A 15,634-nucleotide genomic window follows, 5' to 3' on the forward strand; every position below is an offset into this window, starting at 1 on the left:
TGTTGTATAAGGCAAATCTGCAGGACCGGGTCGTTGTAGCAATATGGTCTGTGAAGCTTAACTGATGATCCATCACAACTCCTAGGTTTCTGGCTGTCCTGGAAGGAGTTATGGTTGACGAACCCAGCTGTATAGAGAAGTTGTGATGAAACGATGGGTTAGCTGGAACCAGTTCAGTCTTAGTAAGGTTGAGCTGAAGGTGATGGTCATTCATCCAGCTAGAAATGTCACTCAGACAGGCTGAAATGCGAGCAACTACCGTCGGATCATCTGGTTGGAATGAGAAGTAGAGTTGAGTGTCATCAGCGTAGCAGTGATAGGAAAAGCCATGCTTCTGAATGACAGATCCTAATGACGTCATGTAGATGGAGAAGAGAAGTGGTCCATGTACTGAGACTTGAGGAACCCCAGTAGCAAGAAGTTGTGACTTAGAAACTTCACCCCTCCAAGACACCATGAAGGATCTATCAGAAAGGTAGGAGTTAAGCCACTGGAGTGCGGTTCCAGAGATGCCCATCTTTCTATCTTCTACATTTACAACAGACTTAGAGAACACACATCATATTTCTGGCTGAAGCACTGTGTTTTACCATGATTTAAATTATTTTAAATGGCTGTGGTACTTTTTAATTTTTAAATTTAATTTTTAACTTTTACTTTTATCTTTACTGTGCAAACGTGGTGTGTGTTTTATGTAAAGCACATTGGTCAACCATGTGTTGTGGAAATGGTGCTATATAAATAAAATTGACATTGACATTGTGAGAGAACTATTTCTACATTCTGATGAAGAAGCATAAGATTAAAAATCCTCACCTTCTGACTGAATCTTCTGCTTTAACTCTTTGATTTCATCTTCCATTCTCTGTAGTTTCTCTTTATATTTCTCCTCTGTTTCACGTCTGACTCTGTTCTCCTGAGTTTTCATGTACATCTGAAGTGAATATGGTTCAGTCTTCATGTTCTCAATATAATCCAGTAGTTCTGGGATCTGTCTTGTGTTTTCATGCTCTTTTAAACCCATCACTCTGTACCGACCTCCACAATAACTAATTAAGCTCTGAGATTCTGGGCTGGATTTTATGAAGTCTGTCTCTGGTCTTTTAACAGTGCCTTCACTGATAAACATTACTATGAAATGCTCTCTGGAATAAAAGTTCTTCTGGATCTTCTCTATTTCTGTTTTGTCTTCATCTGTCAGAGGACCAACAGGAACAATGAGGAGGAAAACATGAACTCCAGGATGACAGAGACACACACAGTGATGAGTCTGACGCATCACTTCCTCCTCTGAGAGCTGACTGAGAGCTGGAAGCTCCACCAGACTGATCTGACGACCATGAATCCTCTCCTCTTTCTTCACACACTCTTCACTGCCCTCTCTCTGATGTGAAGATTTTATAGTTTTTCCACATAAAAGTTTGGACACAGAGAGTTTAAATGTTGGATCACTTCCACACAGAACCAGGTTCAGCTTCTGTTTTCCAGAGAAATTTGCTGGCACTGAAAAACATATTAAAAACATTAGACTTCCTTAAACAACAACCACATTTTAGAATATGAAAATGTTAGCTTCCAATAGTTTCATCAACTTACTGTTGGAGCGAATCCACTCTCTTATATCAATTGTAATTATTTTTTTTTTTTTAATAGACATTCTACAAATAGTTATGCTGTATTCTGCCATTCTCCAATCATCTTTCATATTAACTTTTTTGTTGTTGTTGCTTTTATTTGCTAAGCATTTTTTTTTCTTTTGTTATTTCATCCAAAGCATTAACAGCTGTTCCCTGTTCCTCAATTCATTCTTGTTCCAATTCACTTCCTTTGAGTTTTCATTTTACATTATACACATGTACACTTTATTCATTGAGAATGATTAACAGTACAGCTTTTGTGAAACACTGTCTGCTGGAAACTTTCCATTTATAATTTAATGAACTTACTGTTAGGGTGTTCTTCACTTCGACTTCGTCGCCTTTGCCTCTCTGAAAATAACATCACCCAAATAGTATCAGATGTGATGAATATGACATGATTGAACATTCACAATCATCATGACTGACTGGATTTAGTGAATGTGTACAGAATTTTTTTAGAATTAACATGTAAACATTACGTCTGGTTTAATTATTGATGGTTTACAACATTAATCCTGTTTCACATAAAATGCAGGTTAATAATTAATATTAATACTATGTTTTTGTCAATCATAGTTTTTTTTCACTTACTGGTGGGACGATCACCGGGTGGGCTTTGGTCTCTCTTGCTTCCTATAAATAATAATAAAAATAAATAAATCAACAGTTATTAATATCTGCATTATTATTCTTACTGACTAGAACACATTAATAAACCAAAGCACAATGCACACATTACAAAGCCATTTTTTATCTGTATTTCAGTGTTAAAGTTTCTTCAATATTTAATAAATGAATAGTTTTAAGACAGCAATGCAAATATTACAGATTTTACAGTTTGGCATTCATGAATAATTTAAGCTGTAATACTTTAAGACCTTTGTATCAAAATGTTAATGAAGATCAGATCCCCTCTGTATTTCTTGAATGTAATTGAGACACTGGTAGATCAAGTACGACTATAGATAGAAACAGCCAAGTATTTTTTATGTCTGAACAATGGAACTTCCTGTGGTTAGAATGAGTGCTGATCTCTGCCCAACCCTGTGTATAAAAAAAAAAAAACACTGTCTCATGGTCTGTAGCCTCTTAGTCTCAGAGGGCAAGGAGATACAGAATTTAAGTCAGGTCAAATGTTGGATGCTTGAATCTGATTGGCTGACGAACGTTCTGAGGTGTGACATTATTTTCTGGGAAATGCACGGCGAACGTAGTTCCAGGCAGCTCTCCTGACCGCATTACAGTTCCATATCACTTCGCATATAGTAAAACTGTAATAACAGAAATTACAGGACTTATAAAAACAACAACATGACAGACGATTTTCCGAAAGTAAGTACATGTGACATTTCTCACTAGCGAGGTAATAACAGCGCTGTTTAGAGACGCTGCTGCAGCCTAATTCACACTAGCTCTCTCTCTCTCTCTCTCTCTCTCTCTCTCTCTCTCTCTCTCTCTCTCTGTGTCGCTGTCTCTTTCTCTGTGTGTCTCTGTCTCTCTCGCTCGCTTTCAAATAACTTAATTAATAACTGCATTACAATGCTATCAACGGCTCAAGCCTCCATTACCAGCTTTAAAATGACGTTTTGGAACCAGCAAAAGAGGCGCTGGATGAGATGCAGAAGAAATAATCCTACTTACAATAGCGATTTAAGTACAAAAACCGGACGGATCCCATTAAATATATCATCTGATCGATGTCTTGAGGTGTGGTAACCGTAGTACAAGCGGAATAAGTGACTACGGGTCGTTAAATTATTAGAAAAATAATGTACACCTGAGGTGTAACGGCCACAACACTAATTATTTTTCTAGTAATTCAACGGCCCGTCATCAGTTATTCCTTACATATTTAACTTAATACAAATAGAAACTGCATTGGTCATTAGTAATTCAACAAAGCAGCTCAACATGACTGTCAGTGCATTAAGTGCTACAATCGCTTTAAGAAAATGACAAGATTGTTTATTGCACCAAAAGTTATTTGAAAGGGATTATTAAAAAGGCTATTTGTACAACTGAGATCATAAGTTTAAATACACCTTGTAGAATCTGCATACTTCTGGTTAAGAAGAAGATGTTTCACATATTTTAAGTTACAGCAGGCCATGTTTCTCTTGAACAGACCTAATGTGTGTGGTGGGCACTAATTAAGAATGAATGAATGGGGGAAAGTCACATGACCTGAAATGGCCTAAAAACATAATGTGTTTTTCCTAATGTGTTTGTTCGTTCTTTTTTTGGTGAGCAGTCGACTTAGTGAAAAAAAAAATGGTTGGTGAAATTGTGTATCAACCTATGATGACTGCTGATCCAAAAAAATGTTGAATATTAAAAATAATACCTGAAGATCAGTTCACAAATGACATACATGTGAAATATGTTGTTCATTGTATTGTTAATTGTTATTATTCTAGAATTATTGTTATTATTTTAGAAACCCTAACTTGAGATATACACTTTGTTTTAACAAATAGAACAGTGTATATATATATATATATATATTAGAAAAATTAATATTTTACTCTTTCTTATTTACTTTCTTAGACATTGTGTGGGTTTTTATATTTATATTTTTTATTTTTCCTTTTGATTTAACTTGTGTTTCTCTCTAAATATGTATATGTATGTCATCCTGGAATGCAACGAAGACATCACACAGTAAAACAAAGAGCCTTTGAAGTCTTTAGTGCGGGTAATTTAATCAGGAAAGACAGAGGGGTTAGCCATAAATAAAGACCTTTGAGCTGACGGGTGTGAAGGCACACAAACACACGGTAAAACAAATGATCAGAAAGAGCCTTTGAACTCTTTAGTGCAGGAAAGACAGAGGGGTTGTTGGCCCTTACAGATGTGAAGATAATAAAAGCCCAGGGTTTTTTTTCTGAAAACAGCTAGGTTTGGTTTACGGGGTTAAGTGGAAATTTACAAAGAAAGAACCTTGTAAGAAGTTGGGGGTGTTAACAGTATAATAAGGCTGTCTGTTTTTACTGTGATTTTAGGTCTGTTGTGTTTCAGGGTAGCTGCTGAAACATTGTGAACACACCTCTTTAAGGAAAATAAACTTCTTTCCTTAAATATAACTTGATTCCCTTGTCTCTTACACTGTGATGCTATTTGTTAATAATTGTTTTTGCCACAACAATATATATATATATATATTATATATATATATATATATATATATATATATATATATATATATATATATATATATATATATATAATTGTTATTATTATAATTATTTGATAGTGTAAATAATGTTTATTTAACCAGAAATGAACTGGGACAGGCAATCATATTGGGAAAGAAAAAAAAAACTGTGAGGACTTTGTCTCCTTATGTCAGAATGCCACAGCAGGTCTCTGATGTTTACATACAGGAAACAAAAATAATATATAAACTAAAAGACACAGTTAAATGCGCTTTTCCCAAGTTTATAAAACTGGGACAACATAATGTTTTTTTCTTTTGCTTTCAGAGCAAATAAGAACGCAGAAATAATATTATACATATATCCCAACACCTATAGGTCTACATCACTTAGGCCTACTTCCGTATAAACGTCTGTAAACTGTGGCAGATCGTCCTTACACTCAGGAACAATGTAGTTTATAAAGTTCATCATTCGTTGTTTAAAGGATTGCTGTATTGGTGCTTTAGGTTTTAGTTGACGACTTGTTCACGGATCTTTTGTAGGCCATAAAGCATAGACTTAGAAATGCAATGTTAAATGCTAACATGAACTAACGTAAACGATCATATAGGCTGCTAGCAACACTTTAATAAGACATGGTCTTTAAATGAAACGCATGAATTTATTATAATTTCATACTCACGCAGACGTTGTGCCATTTCTGCCTCCAAGTTTCAAAAATCAAACGATAAATCAGGCTCAGGGGAAAAACAGCGCGAAGAGAGAGGTAATAAGCTATTATAAAGTAATAAACTGACATCACAAACACGTCAGCACACAGCAGCAGCGTCTGGAGTATTTATTTCTTAAAGAAAGTCCGTTTTAAGACAGCAGTAAAAATAAACATTTTCATCCTTATAAAAATATTATTTTAATTAAATCTGTGGGATTAACATTTTACCCGAAATGTGTGACATTTTACAACCAATGCCTTGCAGTTTTCCAAACCGAAAGTAAATGTCACACCTTAGTAGAAACGAGCATGAACTAAATCCACCAGAGGAGGGTGCAGGTCAAAATATTCATATTCTCTAACCTCATACAGTGCTGTAGAACAGGCAGAATGTTATAAATACTCACACAGAAACATTTGTACTGTACAGATACAGAAATGAAAACCGTGGAGAAGACTGGAACACAAGTTTTTCTAACAGTTCTGTTTCTTTCCTGTCCAAACCACATTATTTCATACAAAAGATTCATTGCGCTTTTCCATCTTATTTGCTAAAATTCTGAATTATAATTTTTACCATATTAACATAGCTTATTTCATTGGGATGCATTGACTTAGTTAAATGCAATTTGAAAGTTCATGTTTAAATTGTTGTTTACCTACACAGATGGACTCATGTTAACATTAGTTCAGATTATGGATGATATCTGTCCCACTTTGTGTTTGCATTTTTTAACATATAATGATAGAAGTAACTTATAACGCATTGTGGGTTACACACTTACACACCACCATCAGCTGTGTTTACCTGCTGCTAAAGAAACAAACTGAGCTGAGAGTCAGCAAGCACAAAACAGCACTGTATTGTTTGAAATATTTCTGAAAAATAAATAAATAAAATAAATTCCAAAAAAAAAACAACAGTCCAAAAAAATTTGCAGTTCAGTCTGAACAATACATGGGCAGAATTTTGGTGAAGACTGAACAAAATGTGTAGATAGTGTGTAAAATATAGCCAAATGTGTAAAATATAGCCAATCCTGACAAACGCTGTTGAAAACAGATTTATTGTGAAAGTGAAAGGCTTCAAATGCTACTCTGCTTCTCTGCGTTTGAAGTTCTACTGGATTCCTCAAAGTCTTCTCTAACAATCCTGTTGAACTCAAGAGTGATTTATGATCCATGTGTCAAACGCTGATGAGAAGCTGGTCTCTCTGCTCTTTAGTCCAGATGACATGACATCCATGGTTTCCAAAATGAACGTCAAATTTTGATTCATCTTACCACAGAACGGTTTTCCACTTTGCCTTCTCTATTTTAAATGAGCTTTGGCCCAGACAAGACAGCAGCGTTTCAGGATCATGTCCATGACAGAGCTTTAACCTGCATTCATGGACCTTGTTCACAGACAGTGATTTCTGAGCCCATGCAGTGATCTCCATTACAGAATCACGGCTGTTTTTAATTAATGCAGTGCTGCCTGAGGGCCTGTAGATCACATGCATCCAGTGTTGATTTTCACCCTTGTCCCTTGTGCAGAGATTCTCTGAATCTTTTGATGATATAATCTACTGCAGACTTCACAATTTTACTTTGAGGAACATTGTTCTAACATTGTTGCACAATTTGTAGATGCAGTTTTTCACAGATTGTTGAACCTTTGCCCATCTTTACTTCTGAGAGACTCTTTTTATGCCGACACTTATGTTACTGACCTCTTGCCAATTTTCATTTTTTTTTCCTTAAAATGGTACAGTTCATCAGTTTAAACATTTAATATGTGTTTTAAGTCCTATTGTGAATAAACTAAGGGTTTATGAGATTTGCACATCACTGCATTCTGTTTTTATTTACATTTGTGACCCTGTCAGTGAAATCCAGGCTAAAGTCTCAAAAACTAATTAAAGCTGCAAGCAGAGATGAAAGGGCCCTCGCACCCGGGCACATCGCCACCCAGTGGCCATAGGAGAACAGCGAACATTGGGCCATATGCTTATAATTTGGTAAATATTTCTACCACATTTCCTGCTGCCAACAGGTGGTGCTAAGATTATAACTGAATATTGGCATGTAGATGTCTTCAGGCCAGGACTCTCATGAAACATGTGACGTTTGGGGCAGATTGGACATTGCATGTTTAAGTTAGTGTAAATAAAGTAATTTCCTGTTGCCAGCAGGTGGCGCTATGACTTTAAATCAATATTGGCCTTAAGATGAGTTCAGGCCAGGATTCTTATCAAACGTGAAGTTTGGGGCAGATCGGACATTGCATGTTCAAGTTAGTTTAAAACCAGTCATTTCCTGTTGCCAGCAGGTGGCGATATGATTATAACTGAAATATTGGCCTTAAAATCTGTTAAGGCCAGGACTCTTATCAAACGTGAAGTTTAGGGCAGATCAGACATGGCATATTTAAGTCAGTTTTAAACCAGTCAATTCCTGTTGCCAGCAGGTGGCGCTATAATTATAATTGAATAATGGCCTTTAGATGTGTGCAGACCAGGGCTCTTATAAAATGTGTGAAGTTTGGGGCAGATGTTTAACACTGTTATGGACTCCTAGGAACATATTAAAAAGTGTCAGCAAGTGCTAAATACACTGTCAACATACTAGAAACATACTAAAACATGCTAGCAGCATTTAGCTAAGTGCTAAAGCATGCTATTAATGCAGTGAAACAGGAAGTTACTGTAACTTATGCATGCAGTGTCCAATATGCCCAAAATTTAACAAGTTTGATAAGAGACCTGTCCTGAACACACCTACACGCCTGTATTCAATTATAGTCATAGCACCACCTGCTGGCAACAGGAATTGAGTTGTTTTAAACTGAATTAAAAATGTGGTGAAACAGAACATTACTGTAACTCATGCATTCAATGCCCAATTAACTTCCTGTTTCACTGCATTAGTAGCATACTTCAGCACTTAGCTAAGTGTTGCTAGCATGCATTAGTATGTTTCTAGCATGTTGCCAGTATATTTAGCACTTGCTGACACTTTTTAATATGTTCCTAGGAGACCATAACAGTGTTACACATGACACTTCCTGTTACCAGCAGGTGGTGCTATGACTATAACCGAATACGGGCATGTTGATGTGTTCAGGACAGAACACCTATCACACGTGTGAAGTTTGGGACAGATTGGGCATTGCTTGGCTGAGTTACAAAAACTTCCTTTTTCAGTGCATTAGTAGCATGCTTTAGCACTTAGCTAAGTGTTGCTAGCATGTATTAATATGTTTCTAGCATGTTGCCAGCCTACTTAACACTTGCTGACACTTTTTAATATGTTCCTAGGAGTCCATAACAGTGTTAACCATGTCACTTCCTGTTACCAGCAGGTGGTGCTATGACTATAACTGAATTTGGTCATGGGTGTTTGTTCAGGACAGAACACCTATCACACATGTGAAGTTTGGGGCAGATCGGACATTGCTTGCCTGAGTTACAGCAACTTCCTGTTTCGTGCCAAAAAATCAAACTTTGTCAGTCCGCCAGGGCCCTTGACGAAAACTCAAGATCTTCGCAATTTAATGTCACAAAGGTCTTATGATGACCCTCACCAAATTTGAAAATAATCCGATTAAAACTGTAGGAGGAGTTTGTCAAAGTACGAGGCATGGAAATGGCAAAAACTGTACAAAAATCATACACGAAATTCAAAATAACATACTTCCTGTTGGGTTTTGGATTTTGTATCTAGAAACTTTTTTGTAGTTAATGGTGTGTTACACGTGTGTACAGATTTTCATGCATGTACGTGAAACGGGCCCTAATTATGAGATAACAAGCATCAACGTTTGATTTCAACTATTAATTTCACTATGATTTCTATCTTTGACATGGCCTTACTCAGTCAATATTAAATGTACAAAGGTTGTATTTTTCACAGAATGTTCTACATCTTTTATGTGGAATTTTATGTAGAAAACAGTAAATCACAAAAAAAAAAAAATGACTTTAGCTGGGTTTTCACAGGCGGGGTCACATTTTACACAGCGTCCCAATTTGTTTGGAATTGGGCTTGTAACTGAACTGAGGTTGTTATGATATATCGGTATGACGATATACCACGATATAAAGCTTACCTACGGTATTGGGAGAAAATAAAAGATGCAGAATCTCACCTGCGCCTAGGTAACAACTTTCCATTTAACTGTTCTCAAGTTGCTCCATCCACACATGCAGCGGAGACAACATCAGAGACAAAGGCCGTTATCTCTAATCACTATCCCACGTCGAAATATAAATTAAAATTGGCAGTACGGGAATACTTTGGATATAGAAAAGAAGAAGGCTTATTTTTTCCTTGAGGACAGACATAGCCTAGTTCACAAAAACTGTGGTCACAAAGCGGCTGCAAAAAGAGGAAACACATCGAACATGTTTACCTATATTTTAGAACACCATCCCACTGTGCAGATACAGTTATGTCCCATTTAAACCTAAAGATTAAAGCCTTATAATTTCCGTGATGCTGACAATGAATTTACAGTAGGCTACAATACAGGTGTCACATAAAATGCCCAATTTGATGGATTGATGAATAAATCAGTAACAGAGCTGTCAAATCACGACATGTTCTAGTGTCTGTGATTATTAAAGCACAAAAACACTGCTCTATAAAAATATAATCTGTTTGTTTTACGTGTCTCTCTGTGAATGAGCGGGGCTGTGTCATGTACTGTACTACATACTCAAGTATGCGCCGGCATCACTCATGATGTTTAACAGCGCCATGTTATTGGCACACAATTGGCCCCATTGGGGGCCCACTCAGCTTTTGCTGGGTGCTGTCTCACTATCTGAGGACGTGAACACAAACACTGAGAGAACAATTATCCTTTCATCATTTTATTTGAGAAAACCACCGTCAAATACACTCTGACACTCAAAACTCTTCACTGCAACCCGTCAAAATAAAAGTCCGGTTTTTAACTCGAAGAAATTGACAGAAATGATGATTGTACTATAATGTAGCCTACTTCTAAAATAATAATAGCTTATAGAAACATTTTTTTAATATTATTTTCCCCTCATTTTTATTTAGTAAATCTCTGTTGTGCAGCCCTTTGCGAAAACATAAAAAGATAAAAGTTATTTTCATTTGATTACATTTTAAAACATTAATTAAATTGTTAAAGCTTAATGCATTCATTTAATTACCACCATTTTTGGTAGTATATTTGTATTATATCATAAAAGTACAGAATCCAGAAAAATTGTCAAACCAGAATTTATGAAGTTATGAATTATGAATTATAAATATAAGTTGTTAAACTAATATATAATCAATGATGAAATTTACTTGATTGTTTTTAATAAATTACATTTTAATAAACACATGCTTTCAAACATTTTTTCAACCAAAAAAACTCTGTTTTGATTGTTTAATACCGTATACTGTGATACATGAAACCATGATATTTTCTGAGACGATTATCATACCGTGAAAATCTCATACTGTTACAACCCTAACCTGAACTTACCCTTCAGTTTGCCGTTGAGCTTGACATTTAGAGTATATGCTGGTAATCCAGCACACAATCTCTTCAAAAGAACCAACAAAACTTCCAGCAGCTGCTCCGATAAACCCTCCGAACTGACTCCAGTCACGAGCTCGTTTTGCACTGCATGGTAGTTGTTCTTCAGCTTCTTTTAAAGCTTCAGCTACTTCTCTTTCCAGTTTTATGAGATATTCACACTCTGCTTGTTCTCGTGCTTCACGCTGAATCTTCTCCTTAAGTTTTTGTTTTTCTTTCTCGTGCTTTTCTTCCAAGTATTTTATGAAGTTCTGTTTGTTGTTCTCCCAAAGCCTTTTCTTTTCTTTTTATTTTTCTTCTTCAAATAGTTTCTGGTTCTCCTTCAGTTTTTTTCTCTGCAGCTCTCTTTTTGTAGATTTTCATCTGTTTCTTTCTTGATCTCTTCTTACTCTCTTTCTGAACTCTTCCTCACTTTTTCTCAGTTCATTCTGCATCTCTTCTCTTTCTCTCTCATTTTCTTTCTTCATTTCTTCTATTTCTGCTTCATATTTGGCTCTCAGCTCTTCTTCTTTCCTCTTGATCTCTTCTTCTTGCTCTTTCATGATTCTCTCTTGCTCTTCTCTGATGTTCTTCTGCACCTGCTGGAACATCTCATTGGTGTAGAAACTCCTTCCATTAGCTGCGACCATGCAGTCAATCTTATCCAGCAGCTCAGAAACCTGCGTCTGATCTTTAGTGTCTTTGTTGTTGAACACATGGTATCTGTGACCACACCGCTTGATGAGGTACTGCAAGCTATCATCACCTTCAATAAAATCTTCAATCCTTGTTCCTCTAAGATCATCTCCTCTGGTGAAGAGCACCATGGTGTACATTCTGGATTTGTCTCCAAACATCTCCTGGATCATCTTGACTGCATCTTTCTCCTCTTGAGTGAATCGTCCCAGTTGAATCACCAGCAGAAACACATGTGGTCCAGGAGCCGCCATGGAGACGCACTTCACAATCTCCTTCCTGGTCTCAACATTATCGACTCCAGTATCAAACAGGCCTGGAGTGTCGATCACAGTTATCTGTCTTCTGTTGAACTCTGAGCTTTCTTTCTCACACTCTCTGGTCACTGAGCGAGAAGTCAGTTTGGATATAAAAGCTTCTCTTCTCAGAATCGTGTTTCCAGTTGCACTTTTCCCAACACCCGTCTTTCCCAGAAGCACAATCCTCGCAGCAACATAATTGTGTGGTAAACCTGGAAACAGAAAGAGAAGAACAATTACTGATGTGAAACACAAAAGAAAAATCAAATCACATTTACATGGTGCGATTTCTCCATTTGTTTGTTAAGCTTGTCAATTCTAGGACAAAGGTGAGAGGATCCGAATGCAGCAAATGAGCTTTATTGAAGGAATTAACAGGAACCAGAACAACAGAAACCACCAACAGGGAAGAATCAAACATAACAGCCAGTAAACAGGGCAAACACAGGGGTTTAAATACACGTTAATGGGAGGGGGTGCTAATGAATTGTTAGAGTTATAGGCAAGGCAAGGCAAGGCAAGTTTATTTATATAGCACATTTCGTACACAATGGTAATTCAAAGTGCTTTACATAAAAGAAGGTAAAATAATCATGAAGAAAAATAATAACAAAAATAAAACAAGCAATTTTAAAACATTGGAAATGATGTAAAAATTGACTTATTTAAAATATATTTAAAACAGTTAAAAATAGAAAATGATTTTACATAGAATACAGTGAATATGTAAAATACAGTGCAATCAATTCGGACATTGCACAGTGCTCATTCAACAAATGCACAGCTAAACAGATGAGTTTTGAGTCTAGATTTAGATGTGGCTAATGTTTTAGCACATCTGATCTCTTCTGGAAGCTGATTCCAACTGCGGGTGGCATAGTAACTAAAGGCGGACTCCCCTTGTTTTGTGTGAACCCTTGGTATTTCTAACTGACTCGATCCTAATGATCTGAGTGGTCTGTTAGGTTTTGTGACGAGCACTCCCAGAGGAATCAGCGTCGCCCTGGAAACCAAAGCAAAACACCTGCACGTCCTCGTCACCGGCTGATCGGTCACAGCTGCTCCCCATCAGCCAGCACATTTAAAAGGAGCACATGTTTCACTCAGGAGAGGTTCTCGAACCGAATGCAACACTGGTCTAATCCCCCTCTCCTGCCTTCACAGAAAGCAGCGAGTGACCGACAGCCCACACACTTTGGAGCACGTCAGGACACCCACTTTCACCTTGATTGGCACCGAAGAGCACGGAGAGCACACGGGAAGCACCAACAAGCAGAAAGCGGATCAGGACACTTCACCAGGCACCCTTCACATATCAATAAACCCACCCTCCGGGGCATTTAATTCACGTACATCTTGTCGAGTGTTTCTTCACCCCGTGATAGTGGTGGAGAATGCGGGTAGTACAGTGAGGAATCACCGACAAGATCACAGCCCCAACGCCTAATTTTTTTTCCTTTTTTTCCCTGTTTCTGTCACCAGCACCACGGACGGCGGCACGCGCATCCCCGCGATGGAGGACGTCTTACAACGCCTCGCTGAAGTAAGCATCCGCCAGCAGCAAATAGCGGAACACCTCGCCACTCGCCTGGGCAGGACGGAGGATGAACTCGCCGCCGTCCGGGGGGGCCCCGCGGCCCAGCGCGTTCCGCTACCTGAGCCTCGGGCACAAGCCACCCTTCTGTTACCTAAGATGACGGCCGATGATGATGTGGAAGCCTTCCTTCAGGTCTTTGAAAACACCGCCCACCGAGAGGGATGGCCAGAGGACGAGTGGGCACGTGCGCTGGCATCCCTCCTCACCGGTGAAGCACAGAGGGCTTACTTCTCGCTCCCCCTGACAAGTGCCGACAGCTATATTGAAGTTAAGCGAGAGATCCTGGCGAGGCTGGGCCTCTCTCCTGTGAGCGCCGCCCAGCAGTTCCACGAGTGGGAATACAAGCCCTGGGTGCCATCCCGTGCCCAGGCGGCCGAACTCAGCCGCATCGCCCAGCACTGGCTGTTGGAAGGAAACCCCACCCCAACGCAGGTAGCGGAACGAGTGGTGGTCGATCGCCTCCTGCGCGCACTGCCTCGCGCCCACCGACAGGCCGTCGGCATGAGGAACCCACGTGACATCCGGGAATTGGTGGAGGCGATCGAGCTGGTGGATGCTGTCCATCACAGCGGGGCAGGGGTGCCTGGTGCCGACATTCAGGCCGTAGGGTTGTGGAGGAGCGATGCCCGCTCGAAGGCACCGCGCGACCAGTCAGCAGGCCGACGGTTACCCCACCGCGAGATGAGCCCATGCCCAGTGCAGAACCACCGTCGCCTCCGCGAGCCTGGCTGGCAGGCTGCATCCTTCACCAACGGGTGCCGGCGGGAGCCCCTGAAGCAGAGGTGAAGGTTGATGGAAGACGGTTCCGGGCCCTATTGGACTCAGGCAGTGTGGTCACCCTCATCCAGTCGCGACTGTGCGCCCCTCGAAGCGGACGGAAAAAACTTCCTACCGATAACCTGTGTGCACGGAGACACTCGCCAAGTACCGGCCCGTGAGATGGTCATTTCATCCCCCCAGGGCACCTGGCCGGTGGAGGTAGGCCTGGTGAAGGACCTGCTGGTGGCCGTACTGCTCGGAAGGGATTGGCCCGGCTTCGAGAAGCTGCTGTCCGCCGCCACTCAGCCTGCCAGCCCCAAGGGGAACCGTCGAAGACCGAGGCGGCCGCCTGGACCCCGCCACCGACCGGCCCTGCTCGCCTCCGACAGTGGGAGAGAAGGTGAGGCCCCCCTCCCAGTCCACTAATCTGTTTTATGATGTCTACCAACAGGCCGCTGGAGGGGGCTCTTTCGCCAAGGAACAGCGGGAGGACGACCGACTCAAGCACTGTTGGAGCCAGGTGCGAGTCGTGGATGGAGAGGACGTCCTCCCCCGGCCCCACCCTCTCCCACATTTTGTTGTAGAGAATGGCCTGCTGTATTGTGTCGCCCAGCGTAGGGGGGAGGAGAAAAGGTTACTAGTTGTGCCTCGGGCCAAGACCGAGACCATTCTAGAGCTGGCCCATTCCCACCCCATGGCAGGACACCTCGCGGCAGCCAATACCGCTCAACGCATCCGCGACCGCTTCCATTGGCCGGGCCTGGACGCCGAGGTAAAGCGGTTTCTGCCAAGCCTGCCCGACCTGTCAGGCCACGTCGCCCAGGACTCCTCCCCCCCCCCCAGCCCGTTCATCCCGCTGCCTATCATCGAGGTGCACTTCGAGCGGATAGGAATGGACATAGTGGGGCCGTTGCCGAAGTCTGCCCGAGGGCACGAGCACATCCTGGTCATCGTCGACTATGCCACCCGGTACCCAGAAGCAGTCCCCCTGCGGAAGGCCACCGCGAAGTCCATCGCCCAGGAGCTGTTTCTACTGGCCAGCCAAGTCTGCCTCCCATCGGAGATCCTGACTGACCAGGGAACCCCCTTCATGTCCCGGCTAATGGCTGACCTCTGCCGGCTGCTGCGGGTGAAGCAGTTGAGGACCACTGTTTATCACCCCCAAACTGATGGCCTCGTAGAGAGATTTAACCAAACCCTCAAGCAAATGCTCAGACGTGTGGTGGCGGAGGACAAGCGGGATTGG

The 15,634-nt window shown here is 40.6% G+C and overlaps 2 protein-coding genes across 3 annotated transcripts in view; both read right to left on the reverse strand.

Moving 5' to 3' along the window:
* Positions 1-15,634, reverse strand: part of LOC109059447 (GTPase IMAP family member 8-like) — a 45,226-nt gene that overhangs the window by 5,955 nt on the left and 23,637 nt on the right. The window lies entirely within an intron of this gene.
* On the reverse strand, positions 803-12,453 carry LOC122135553 (GTPase IMAP family member 4-like). The gene is made up of 3 exons (XM_042715126.1): positions 12,342-12,453; positions 11,448-12,244; positions 803-1,384 (listed from the first exon to the last, which is right to left on the reverse strand). The coding sequence occupies exons 1-3, from the start codon at positions 12,451-12,453 to the stop codon at positions 803-805; spliced, it is 1,491 nt and encodes a 496-aa protein (XP_042571060.1).

The sequence above is a fragment of the Cyprinus carpio genome, chromosome A3 (assembly GCF_018340385.1).
Source record: "Cyprinus carpio isolate SPL01 chromosome A3, ASM1834038v1, whole genome shotgun sequence".
Lineage (NCBI taxonomy): Eukaryota > Metazoa > Chordata > Actinopteri > Cypriniformes > Cyprinidae > Cyprinus > Cyprinus carpio.